Below are 14,266 nucleotides of genomic sequence, written 5' to 3'. Positions count from 1 at the left end.
TTAATCCTGCTGGCAGTTTTACACTATGTTTAAGATTTTGTAGATTTAAGTGTTTTATTTATTTATTTATTTATTTATTACATTTCTATACCGCCCAATAGCCGGAGCTCTCTGGGCGGTTCACAATTTTTTTAAATTTCCTTTTAATTGTTCTAGTCAGTTTGTAAACTATTCTGGGGATATGACCGAAGCGAGAGGCTGTAGCTCAGTGGTAGAGCACATACTTTGCATGCAGAAGTTCCCAAGATCAATCTCCTGTTTCTCCAGGTCGGGCTAGGAAAGAATCCTGCCTGAAACGCTGAAGAGTTGCTGCCGGTCAGTGTCATCCATAGTGGACTAGATGAACCAAGACTAGATTAATATTTTGCTTCTAAGGGTGTTCTAAATATATTCCAGATGTTACCACCTACCACTGGGTTGTAGAAATCTTGAACAGGCTAATTTGCTTTTGAGGTTACATTTTTTTCAATGTAAATTAAAGAAATCTGAGTTAGGTGAGCAAATATGAAAAAGATAATGTTTTGAAGTTGACACTCTTCCTTCCTTGCAGAAGCATGATGGCCACTTCACAGTCATCCAGCTGGTTGGCATGCTACGTGGAATTGCTTCTGGCATGAAATACCTCTCAGATATGGGCTATGTACATCGAGACTTGGCAGCTCGGAATATTTTGGTCAACAGTAATCTCATGTGTAAAGTCTCTGATTTTGGATTATCACGGGTATTAGAGGATGACCCTGAAGCAGCTTATACAACAAGTGTAAGTTTCTCTTTTTTTCCTAATACAAAAAGTTTATTGATGTAGGACAAATATTTCCCCAAATTTTCCTTTTTACACTAATTTTTGCCTCATTTTCTGCTGTTCGGACTGTATACTTCTTGTATTAGCCATCTTTGTGACCTGCATATCTTGACTGTTTCAAATGCCATCCCTCTTTATTAGGAAGCTTCATTCAAAGAAGCCTTTGTTTTGTTTTGTTTTGTTTTGTTTTCAGCTCTTTTCATTTTCTAGGGCCACAGTTCCAAAATAAGCAGATTTTATTTGTACACATATAAGAATGTTATTTTTGAATAAAAATACAGTCCTGATATTATTGCTTCATGTCCCACAGCCAGTATAATAGCAAAATAGTATTGTATTTCCATTCTTTAGGCATGATTAGTTTTGTTTCAGAGGGTTTTTAAGTCTGGAAGTAGGGAATTACCTGAGCATGATGTTGCTCATGCATATGTTTTCTAACTCAGACTTTTCCTTCAACTCACCTTGATTCTGTTTGAATAACTTAAGTGATAGCATTTTATTCATCTTTATTAGAAGGCACACAGCACTGTAGAAAACCAGTCTTGGCCACAGATGCACAAAAATGGAAACTCACTTCCACAGTGTGGTGTAGTGGCTAAAGTGTTGGACTGGGAGTTGGGAGATCTGGGTTCTAGACCCCTCTCAGCCATGGAAACCCACTGGGTGACTTTGGGCCAGTCACAGATAAAAGCCCAACCTACCTCTCAGAGTTGTTGTTGTGAGGAGAGGAGGAGGAGGATTAGGTATGCCACCTTGAGTTCCTTGGAGAAAAAAGGCTGGATATAAATGCAATAATAAATAAATAAATAAATAACCTAAAGCCCTGCAACTTGGTTTATAATAAATTTATTTTATTTATATTTATTTTATTTATTTATTTATTACATTTATATACCGCCCCATAGCCAAAGCTCTTTGGGCGGTTTACAAAAACTGAATTACCTAAAGCCCTGCAACTAGGTTCATAACAAAGATCTAATTTCATAACTGCTCTGAATATTGAAATTCCATTTGTATCATTAGAACTATTGCATGGAGAATAACAAAGTCCCATAACATCTTTAAAAGTATTTCCGTATCTTTGGGCTCATCTATACCAAGCAGTGGCATGAAAGCGGTATATAAAAGGCAGGAGCCACACTACTGCTTTATAGCAGTATTGAAGCGCACTTCAGGATCTACACTACTGCTTTATAGTGGTACTGAAGTAGACTGACAACTGTTGGGGCCCATGACACATCTACACCAAGCAGGATATAACACTATGAAAGTGGTATGAAAGCAGTATATGGTATGTGTCATGGGCCCCAAAAGTTGTCAGTGCACTTCAATACCACTATAAAGCAGTAGTGTGGCTCCTGCCTTTTACATACTGCTTTCATAGTGGAATATCCTGCTTGGTGTAGATGAGCCCTGTGTTTTACAGAAGCCTTACTAATTTCATTGAGATAAAAATGGTTCAGAAGTGTAGATAATTGCTTTAATTCAGTGATTTATGTATATCTGGTCTGTGGGCTTCCTCACAACTCTTCCACCTGCAAGAGCTTTGCTATATATTTCAATGGAGGAGGCAAATCTACATGTCTATTTCCTTTTGTGCTCAGATCTGTTTCCTTAGGGCTAAGCTACACACTACTTTAAATACATAGCATGCAGCTGACACTCACTTTTTCTGTTCCCCTGATGTAAGCATGTGGTCCCCGAATCCAGATTGGGACCACTGTGTATTGTTAGGGAAGGATTAAACTTTTCCACCCAGCCATTTCCCCCCACCCTAAATTCACCCTGTATGAGGTGAAAAGACTCAATTGAAAAGAAAAAAGACTGGACTGGCATCAACAGAAGTGTTGTTTTTAACCTGTGTGTGTATGTGTTAGAAGGGAGAATGGCTGGGTAGGAATGTTTAAACTTCCCTTACCCACATGCAGTAATTCCAGTCCAGATTGGGGGCCCATGTACTTACATTTGGGGGAGGAGTGAGCATGCTAAATATTTACCATAGCCTATAGTTTAACCCTCCACTGAAATGATTGTGAGAAGCTATTGCCCAAGAATTCTATGTCACACTGGAGCACTCATTAGGATGAAAATGTTTAGTATTTTAACCATTAAATCATGGCTTTGCCTAAATGTCCAAATACTCATCTTAAAAGTTAATTTGATTCATTATAGGCCTTCAGTACAAAATTAAAAGGAACTTTCTTTTCTGAATTAGCTGTTTTGCCTTTGTTATCAGTTTGCCTACAAATGTGATGGCAGACATACCTGAGGCCTAAATTCAGACTATTTTTGTTTTCAGATTTCACAAAGGTCTGCAGACATATTTAAAGTACACTTTCTATTCAAAGAAGAGGGATATCTAAACTGCTTTCACAGCATCTGCAGGTTCTGCATGCTTCATAGAGCCTGTTTATATATTATAATAAATACTAATAGCTGCTCACACAAACTGTCTAATCACACAAGAGCAGCGTAACATTCAAAGCAAACTGTGGCTCCTCCTGTATTAAGAAAGGTCACAACATATAAATTATAATATATTCTTATTGTCTGTGAATTTAATGCAGTTCCAACTTCCTTTTCACTGCACTGAACAATTATATCTTCTACACTGAGAGCCAAACAAGACATAGGGGGGATCTACACTACTGTTTTTAAAGCGCTTTAAAGCGCTTTAAAGCGCTTTGAAAACCTGTATATGCAGTGTGTCCTGGGCCCCAACAGTTGTCAAAACTGTTTTAAAGCACTTTAAAGCAGTAGTGTAGATCCCCCCTATGTCTTGTAGTCTACATATGTCTACATATGTCTATGTAGTTTGCCCTTTTGAGGTTGATTTTTTCAACAAATAACTCTAGGGGGAGCTGGATTGGGACCATGGTGTGTAGGGAGTGGGCTTTAGCCATTTGTTATGTCGTGATCCCTATCAGAATCACTCCCTGCCATGCTTGTTATACACAATGAAAGGAAAGTTTCCATTGGCATTTATAAACGCTGTTAATAAATAAATAAATTATTAATAAATAAATAGTAATCAAAGTATTTAAAATATTTCATTATATAAATACACTAAATAATGGAATATTTTAAATACTTTTATATTACTGTTGTGCTGTTTTTTGCTGCTGGTTTTGTGTTTTATGTTATGTTGTAAACTAGAATGCTATTTTAATATTTATTTATTTATTTATTTATTACATTTCTATTCCGCCCAATAGCCGAAGCTCTCTGGGCGGTTCACAAAAATTAAAACCATAGTAAGACAACCAACAGGTTAAAAGCACAAATACAAAAAAGCACAACCAGAATAAAAACCACGCAGCAAAATTGATATAAAATTAAAATACAGAGTTAAAACAGTAAAATTTAAATTTAAGTTAAAATTAAGTGTTAAAATACTGAGAGACTAAAAAGGTCTTCAGCTGGCGACGAAAGGAGTACAGTGTAGGCGCCAGGCGGACCTCTCTTTATTGTAAGCCACCTTGATTAGGTAGGGTATAATTGTTTAAAAATAAATAATTAAACTTTTCCTTCTACCTATTTGTCCTGTTTCTTGAAAGCCAGAAAATATTCCTGTGTTTGATAACTGGGTTTTGTGGAAATAAGAGATAATTCTCTGCCTGATGTCACTGAAGGCAAGATGTGTAGCAACCTATAATTTTAAAACAAAAAAAGAAAGAATTACAAGCTAATAACATTTTACCTGTGGCATTTGTGTGTCAGAAATGGATAAGGAAACATCCAAGATAACAGGAGGGACTGGGCTTTTTTGTCATCAAAACACTATTTTAGTGTACACTGAAAGTTGCCAGACAACACAATGACATGTCTATTTTATGAGCAGGAAGAAACTCTTATCAATACAAAGAGAGAGTAAGTTCTTGAACTCTTCATAGTTTATCAAAATTCCTGTATTCTAAGAAGCAGATTAATTTCCTCTGTCGTAGTTTTTGATCCAATCACAATAAGCTGAATAAGAGCTGATTCACATAGTCACCAAATATGGTGTTCCTTGTGTGTAATGGGATATCAAACATTTGTTTGTTTTATTTTTATTTAATTAATTTATATACCTCTTCTTATACAAAGCATCTATGTGTGCCTCCTACTGAACATAATGACATATCATATGTTCAGTAGGTTGTGGTACATAAATAGTTTGATTCACATTATCTTTCCTCCTAAAAAAAGCCAGCAGCATGAACACGCTGCAACTTGTTATGTTGCATGCACTACCCCAACATAAGTTGATGATTCCCATCTCAGTGAGTGTTAAACCTGGCATTTGGCGGAGGGGAAGTCCTGAGCAAACCTATCAGTAGCAGTGGGTGAATATATCAAGCTCAATTTTGCTTAGATCCTGTTTTTCCATTGCTATATTTGTTCTGTCCTGGATTTCCATTAGATTACAATTTGTTTTTTAGTCTGCATGAAAAAAATCACTCACTTTTTTTTAAAAAAAAGTCACATATTTGTACACATTTTTAATGTGTACTCTTTTTCAAGTATTTTTTCCATTGAATAATGCAAATTTGTGCACATTTCTTTTTGAAATCTACAGTTTTGTATGCAGTGGTGGTGGACTGCATTGCAAACTTTAGAAATCTACATATTCCAATGGCAAATTGCATTCTGGTTCATGTTTATGTTCAGGAAGCGCAAACTTGGTAAATTTGCAATGAAATGCAAACCAAATGAATTTTTCACCCATCTCTACCTACAACTCTCAGCATTCCCCAGTCAGCTATGCTATGCTATGCTGGATGGGTAATACTGGAAGTTATTTGACTTTTTTCTGTCTAAATATGTATAGGATTGCATCCTAAATAACTGAAGTACCTCCACATGGATGTTTACCCAAGTACATTGATGTGGGGTAAAAATCACTGCTTGTGTGAATAAATCAGCCCACATTCAACAGTATTTTAAACCAGTACAGAAACCAGTATGGAAACATTTTAGTTTCTGTAGAGATGGACACGATCAGGTATGTATAGCTTTGTATGACTAATTGTACCAGAATATTCATGGCAATGCATACCAGAGTGCATATTCAGTTGATACAGGTGGGCTCTACATTTGGATGCACTTCCAGATTCAGTCTATGGTTCCTGATCCAGTAAATGATACCTGAAATCATGATTTGGGGAATAAATGCATATGTCCACAAAATTAAAAATAGACTAAGCATGCTGGTAACAATGAAATGAAAATAAACTGGCCATTGGAGGAATTTTAACCTCTTTTAGACAGAAACAGTAGCAGAGCAATTACTAGATGTTGGTAGTTTTAATGTGTTAACATATTTTGTATAGAGTGTTTGTTAAATGTACTGTTGGTATTGGTCAATGACCGTAATAAAATATATTCACTTCTGCTATTCAGATTTTAAAAGGAAAACTAGGATCTATATTTTTATATGGAGCTTTATTATGAGATATGGATATACTACTGCTTAATGTAAAAAAAAATCAATATTGTAGTTGTTATTGTTGAAAAATTCTGTTCCAAGAGCCATGATACAGATGCTGGCTTACTGAATATTGTACCTAGAGCCCAATTGGGAATATTAAGAATTTAAACAAAAATTACAACTAACTTAGCAAGCAGATGGGCAAATATATGTTTGCTGGATATCACTTAATTTGCCAAAATCCGAATCACTGAATAAAACTGAGTTAAACATGATCTTGTGGATTATTGAGGGTGACATTATTCCCACATATAGAAATAAATCAAAGGTTTATTGATATTAGTATGCAAAATGGTTTATCAGTTATAAATGTGCCATTACATACTTTGCATTAAAACAAAATACTTCATTTTTTTCACTGTTGGATATTATCTCATAACTGGCTTCAGTTATAAATTAACAGAAAGTATTATTGCATATTTCTGTTTTACCCAGACAATCATATTAGTTTGGATCTAGAATTTTCTGAGCAGATCAGAATGTTCTCAGGTCTTCTCTCCCTCTCCCCCATAGCCCACTATGCCCTCCAAAACTTTTCTCCGGAGGATGTAGGAACCATTCAGAACAACAAGAGAGGTCGTACTGGATATTGCAGGGTGAAGGAGCAATCCTTGACACTCTTCTCCTAGATCCAGGCCCAATCGCAGTAATGATTATTGCCATACAAGATAAGGCCCTTAGAAACAATGGCTTGCACCAATTAAAATGAGTTCAGAACTTGGGTTTCATTTTTTATTATGGATTGATTGAATGATAATATCTGTCTATCTCTGAGGTTGAGTTCCTGACCTTGGAGAGCAGCCAGCATGCTTCTTTCCATGCCAGCTGGGAGGGGGAGGGGGAGGGGGATCGGAGCTCCGATTCTCCCTTCTAAGTCTGGAGTGCTGTCTCTAACCTCAGATTGGAGGATCTGAAATATCCTATGACCCCTCAGACACTGTCTAGGAACCATAGGAATTTTCCCTCTGTCACTCCGGGTAGATTCCTTGGAAACAATGGGACTTCTGTTAGTCATGACTTAATTAACTCTAATATAGACATGACTGTGTCTGGATCCAGTCCATTGTGTTTTATCTGTGCATGTTCTGGAATTGCTATTTGGACAAACCTGTAAAAAGGAAATAAATAAAGGCCATTTACTTCTAATTTAAATGAGAATTGTCTGAAGTTAGATGAACTCAGTGTATTTTCTATTGTTTAATTTTTGAAATGAGATCACAAAAAACTAAATTGCCTATTAGCCTTTGCTAAGTTTTTTAGGCATTCCTTAGCCTCTACCCTTTGAAAGAATGAACTGATTTCATACCTCTAATCATCAAATATTTTTTGACTAAATACTAGATAAAGTACCCTCATGACAAATATTAGCACATATCCATAGGAGTACAGGATACATTAATCTGTTCGTGAAAATGTGTTTAGGTAATTCTAGCACTAGGATTTGCATACTTTGACTTCCTTATGGCTTTATTCATACATGGAATTAGTAAATGCATTTTTAGATGCTAAATATACCTAGGGGTAGTATCTGACAGTGTCATTCCGCAAACTCAAATAGTGTTACAGAGCTCTACCAAAACTTTGCGTCACACAATGCAGATTGCACAACCAGTTGTCTTTATGGGCTAATTTGCATTATCCTACCTGGTAGTGAGAAAATCTGATATCTAGGGAAGCAGGGAAAATGGCAAGGGCTTCCTCACCACTTGGAAGGACAATACAGTTCACCAGCTTACCCATCCAGTAAGTTACATGCAGACCATAGTAGGTTACTACATGATAAATGTTGGGCTATTTGAGGAGGCAAAATTATTCCAATGCTTTTAAAGCAAAAGAGTTAGAGCCTAGGACTCACTTTTCCCCCCCTGTGATTGCAGATGAAAATATTAACTATCTTGGGCTTTCAGATTTTTCACTAGGGTAATTTAGGATGAAGGCAGATGCCAATATTATTGTTCCAGCCATTATGGTAATTAGAAGAAAGCAGGTGTATATTCTACATGTGACAGACATGGCTTGAACACACATCCCCTGACCTGAACACAAATACGTCTGAATGCATGAAGTGTGTATTGAAACTACTTCCACAATCCTTTAGAATGAATGTCTTCACACTTCTTAAGGATTAACTCAGGGTATCTCTACAGTAAGCAAAAAACCCACATCATTACTGATGCTTTCCATTTCTTTGTGGGATTAGGAGGGGCTTCTTTACATATTTTTTTATTTTTTATTTATTTAAGGATTTTTATGCCGCCATTCAGCCAAAAAAGGCTCTCACGGCGGCTTACAAAAGTATTTCTTGACAGTCCCTGCCCACAGGCTTACAATCTAAAAGACATGACACAAAAGGAAAGGGGATTGGGAGGGAGGAGGAGGAGGGGGAAAAGGAAAGCAAACTCAGGCACTACAATCTTAGTTGGAAAGTTCAGCAGTTGCAGTTGACAGCAGGAGGGAGGGGGCTCTCAGCTGGAGCTGGACCCAGGCACGGTGGAGAGGTGCCTGGCTGCTGCTTCCTCCCTCACTGGTGGCCTCTGCAGAGACAGTTGGTAGCAGGAGGGAGGGGGCTCTCAGCTGGAACTGGACCCAGGCACGGTGGAGAGGTGCCTGGCTGCTGCTTCCTCCCTCACTGGTGGCCTCTGCAGAGACAGTTGGTAGCAGGAGGGAGGGGGCTCTCAGCTGGAACTGGACCCAGGCACGGTGGAGAGGTGCCTGGCTGCTGCTTCCTCCCTCACTGGTGGCCTCTCCAGAGACAGCTAGTAGCAGGAGGGAGGGGGCTCTCAGCTGGAACTGGACCCAGGCACGGTGGAGAGGTGCCTGGCTGCTGCTTCCTCCCTCACTGGTGGCCTCTCCAGAGACAGTTAGTAGCAGGAGGGAGGGGGCTCTCAGCTGGAACTGGACCCAGGCAAATATGTGGTTTGAATCAACAAACTTACTTGAGAAGAAGCCCAATTGAACTTAATGGGGTGCTCTGAATCAACAGTGGATGTTGATTCTGAGCTTGGTAAGGTGGGGGATCAGATCTCCCTCCCTTCATTGCAGGGAGGCATTTTACCTTCTCCCTCCAATCAGCCTGCGATTGAAAAATGTGCTTAAGCATTTACATGGTAGACACATGGTTTGAATTGAGGAAAGTCCTTTGGCAAGTTCATAGCACTCTGCATGCATTACACGCTGTTGATATGGTGCCATTGTTTTATTACTAACTTATCTCCAATTTTTTTGAAAGTGGGATAAAGGGGAAATGTGTGGGAGACGTCCTGTAGGTTGACAACGTCATGGAAATTGATTAATTTCAATCATTGTAAGTGAACTCTGACTATAACATTAAGTTCTTGAGATGAAATCATTATTATTATTCATAAATGAGTAAGGTTATGCATGATGCTAAAAGGTGCTTATTCTTGTCTCTATGTTGAATTGTGGCTTTCAAGGTTAGTTTAATTTGATTCAGTTAAATCTGTCCCAAATACCACAGATCTGACTTTGTAGATATTGAAATAAAATTTGCCCCGGTTTCAGCAGGAATCTAAATATTTTAAACTAAATATATTTGCCACTGAATGTTGTGTCTTTGTATTTTCAATGCATTTAGGAATGGATATCATTCATTGCCTTTGACTGCCCCTCTGTGGTTGTACTGAAATTGTATTTTTTTATTTTTATTTATTTATTTATTACATTTTTATACTGCCCAATAGCCGAAGCTCTCTGGGCGGTTCACAAAAATTAAAACATATAGCATTTGTTTGACTTCTGACATTGTAGAAAAGTACAGTTATCCCTAGTCCTTTTTGGAAAATATGGAACAGATACATACAGCTACAGATATATATCAGGAAATACAATACAGTATAACAATCAAGCTTAATTGTCTGTTACTGTGCTATGGTGCATTTTAACTTTCAAAGAAAAATTGAGACAAACTTGCACTTTTCAAAATCATCAGTTTCTTCTTTTTTGTTATGTTTTGTTAAACTTGTTCCTCATATATTTGATGAGCTGATTGGCTATTGTATTGGGTGTAATCTTTTTTCATACAATTTCCTTCTCATTTCCTGGGACACAATTATTATTGAAATCAGCCTAAATTAAAGGCAGAATCAGTGGGCTAGTGTGCCAGTAACTACTATTTGTCCAAATAGCTTTCCTTGCCAGATTGCATTAAATGAGTGTCTTCTTTTCTTTCTTTCTTTTTTGTAATTCAACAATTTTATTATTTTCTACAAAGAACAGAGCACAGAAAAAAGGAGGAGAAAGAAAGAAAGAAAGAAAGAAAGAAAGGGAAACCAACATTACAAAACATCACATACTTAACTAATAATATGATACACTACATCTAATATAAACACATATACAAAACATATAAAGCCGTATTCCATTTGAGGCAATCTTCATGTCAGACATAGGCTGTCAATTACTACCCTTTAGCCAGCCCAGTGTTATGTAAAAAAACCTCACAGATTATATATAGAATCCACAAACAAATAGATCATTCTTTTGCAACTCTTGTATATACTCTATCAGAGGTTTCCAGTCCAGTACAAATGAGGTAGTTGATTTTTCTCTTACTAATGCCGTAAGTTTCGCCATCTCTGCCAACTCCAAAACCTTGAGCAGCCATTCCTCCGTTGATGGTACTTGTGTCTTTTTCCAGTATTATGCATATAGTAGTCTGGCAGCTGTTGTCATATACAAAAACAGCAGTCCTCCTTTTTCTTTAAGTTGATCATCCATAAGTCCCAGCAGAAATACTTCTGGTTTCATTTGTATATTTTTCTTTTAAAAAAATTGCATTAATAAGTAAATCTGAGTCCAGAAGGATTTTGCTTTTTTACATGACCACCACGTGTGGTAAAAGGTTCCTTCTTGTTCTTCACATTTTAAACCTTTTACCCACATATTTTTCCATAGTTCCATTGGTACCTTATATCCAAAGTTTTGATCCCACTTTACCATACATTCCTTTGTTTGTTCATTCTCTGTCTCAAGCTTCAACAATAGCTTATATACCTTAGAGATAACATGTTCGTCATTAGTACATAGTGCTTCCTCAAGCAAAGGGCAACTGAATGAGTGTCTTGATTTCAAATCAGACTTCAAATGCCCTGTACTGGCCCAGCCTTTAAATTCTTCTGTTATTAGAAGTCTCTTTGAAATGCACTTGGAAAATAGGGTGGGAAGAAAGCTAATTAGAGCATATTAATACTTCCTGAAGGTCTTGTCTAGGGCTTGTTTTCTTAATCTTATTTTCAGAGATTTATCATATTCTATGTATCTGCTAACAATCTTCCACTTTGCACTTCCGAGTTAACATAAGTTCATTTGAAGAATGGGCACCACAATGGTAAATACAGTTCAATGTAAGCAAAAGTAAAGTGAAAAGTGAAAAAAATCCCAACTACATATATATGCTGATGGGATCTGAGGAAGTGGTGACTGACCAAGAAAGAGATTTTGGGGTTGTGATGGACAGCAGGATGAAAATGTCAACCAAGTGTGCAGCTGCTGTGAAAATCCCATTTTAGATATATTAGAAAAGGAATTGAAAATAAAACTGCCAAGATCATACTCCCCTTGTACAAATCTGTGGTGCTACCACACTTGGGCCTAATCTACACCAAGCAGGATATTTCACTATTAAAGCAGTATGAAAGCGGTATATAAAAGGCAGGAGCCACACCAAGCAGTATATGGTATGTGTCCATGGGCTCCAACAGTTGTCAGTGCACTTCAATACCGCTATAAAGCAATAGTGTGGCTCCTGCCTTTTATATACCACTTTCATGCTGCTTTCATAGTGAAATATCCTGCTTGGTGTAGATTATGCCATGGAATACTGTGTACAGTTCTGGTCACCATACCTAAAAAGGATACAGGCCACTAAATTAGAGTCCACTAAATTCTATGATGGTGAGCCACTTGTAACATTTCTAATCTGTTTACCATGTGGGTTTTTCCTCTCATCAGTGTTTCTATGAAAAAAATAACATTTGTTGCCAGAGAGGGAAATAAGGGCCCTTTCTACACTTAAGGATTATCCCTGGAAAATGGACGGATCATCCCTGCCTGTTCCCGGGATTTCCTGTATGTCATTTGGATGCACAGGGACGATCCCAGGGGAAAAGGCAGGTGTAGACATGCCCAAGGATACCAGGGGCACTCTACAACTGTATTTGATCTTCTCTCTGGAATACCTCCACACACACACTTCTTCTCTCCTTATCCCTCATTGTTTCTGAATTCTTCAGATCTTCTCCTCAAAGCCACTTCACAGTTTTAAGTTGCAGCCACACTACAATTTTCTCCACTAAGGGCACAATCTTACGCACATTTAGACAGAAAAAGTCCTGTGGCTGTGGATCTGATGCTGTGTTTTGAAAAAGTCAGAGATTTACCCTGACTTTTTCAAAAGGAAGGACATCAACACACTCCGTGGCCAATCTAGGGTCAACCTGGGGGCGGAGCCTGGTAGAAAGTGACCAGTGATTAGTTGCCTTCCACCAAGAAGGGGGGGGGATGGCTCCAGGACCCAGATGGACACCCAGAACTTCCCTACCCAGCCACGCCCCGGGTGAGGGAAAACGTGGAATTGAAGAGGGAATCAGCACCAACCCGGCACTGTGATGACAGCCCCCTTGTCTTCACAAAGGTATCTCCCTCTGGTAGCTACCTCTGGTGTTACATAGGCCACACACCAGCTTTCTGATATAATCTATATGTGCATAAGGGAGAGAGAGTGGCTGGTTTAGATGATACTTGACATCCCTGATCCAGCCCATTGTGGAGCCACACTGCAGCCATCCATGCAGGAACAATCGGTTCAAATATGGCCATATGTGCATAGACCAAATCTTTGTGGTTGCGCAGTTGATTCCCAGATAAAATCCATGTCAGTTTGGTCTATAGTTGCCTCTTCTTCCAACTTTTTTTCCTTCTTTGTTCTTTTCTGTTCATTTTCTTTTTATGTTGCCTTAAGGCCTGGTTTTGTCTTTTGATTGCTGCCTATTTTTATGTGCTTTACATGTGTTGTTGTTAAGTCAAATTCTTTCCTTCACTGCCTTATCGGATATGCAGGACTCTCCATAAATGTAAAATTAAATTAGATCAGGAAAAATGTTTGGATTTTTCATTATTCCTGAAGTTGTTACAGTTATTAGTGTTGATTTTTGTGTAACTCCAGTATAAGTGATTACCAGAAGTAGTTCTAATAGCTTGATTATTTTGTAGTGTGGAGTGGCAATACCTGAATATAAATTAGCTTTTATTTAAGAAAACATAAACATTCAGGAACTGCTGAAAGGAGCTGGAAAATAATGCATTGGCAACATGGGTTCAAAGAGAAAGCCTGCAATCTTGCATACAGACTGCTTAAATCCCATGGAAATCTATGGGATATAAGCGGCCACACCAACCAAAGACATTAAAATAATGAAGGGTATGAAAATGAATTACATTTAAAATCTGCCTGCAGATATGCACATTGAATTCTTGCTCACTTCTAAGGGAACAAGTTCCTTCCTACATACACTGATTTAAGGTATATATCTATGCAGTCATGTTTGCTTCATTTTTATTAGCATTCAGATGTATGGTAGATATCTGTTGCACACAGATTCTCAAGGTAGTGATTTAGCAACCAGTTTTATCTAGGGTTGCCAATCCTTGAATTGGAAATTCTGACACCTGGGGCAAAGGGCAAAGCCCAGCATTTTTTTTATGCAGAAGGGAACCCAAAAAAGCTAGCCATTCACAAAGGACATACAGCTTAAAAGATGAACAAATAGGGGATGGAACAAATGGCTTTGTCCATTGCTTTTCTGGAAACTGAAATAAAACATCATCATCATAGCCAGCTGTACTTTTTACTGGTTGATTGACAACCCCGGTGGTTTCAACAAGCTTGATTTTTTGCAGTTTTCTTTTACACATGGAGGTTACAGAATCCATCCCATGCTGGTTATCTTCAGGCAATTTGGTTCACAAGGGAACTC

At 37.9% G+C, this 14,266-nt stretch overlaps 1 protein-coding gene across 3 annotated transcripts in view; it reads left to right on the top strand.

Annotated features, from left to right (window-relative positions):
- EPHA6 (EPH receptor A6) overlaps window positions 1-14,266 on the top strand; it is a 506,479-nt gene that overhangs the window by 456,468 nt on the left and 35,745 nt on the right. For all 3 annotated transcript variants that reach the window (XM_063126817.1, XM_063126816.1, XM_063126818.1), the window contains one exon: window positions 551-760. In XM_063126817.1, coding sequence (XP_062982887.1) covers window positions 551-760 — 210 coding nt within the window. The remainder of the gene's footprint in view (window positions 1-550; window positions 761-14,266) is intronic.

Source organism: Elgaria multicarinata, chromosome 5 (assembly GCF_023053635.1).
Source record: "Elgaria multicarinata webbii isolate HBS135686 ecotype San Diego chromosome 5, rElgMul1.1.pri, whole genome shotgun sequence".
Taxonomy (NCBI): Eukaryota; Metazoa; Chordata; class Lepidosauria; order Squamata; family Anguidae; genus Elgaria; species Elgaria multicarinata.
Note: the sequence above shows the minus strand (reverse complement) of the source record. Positions and strands in the feature narration are given on the sequence as shown.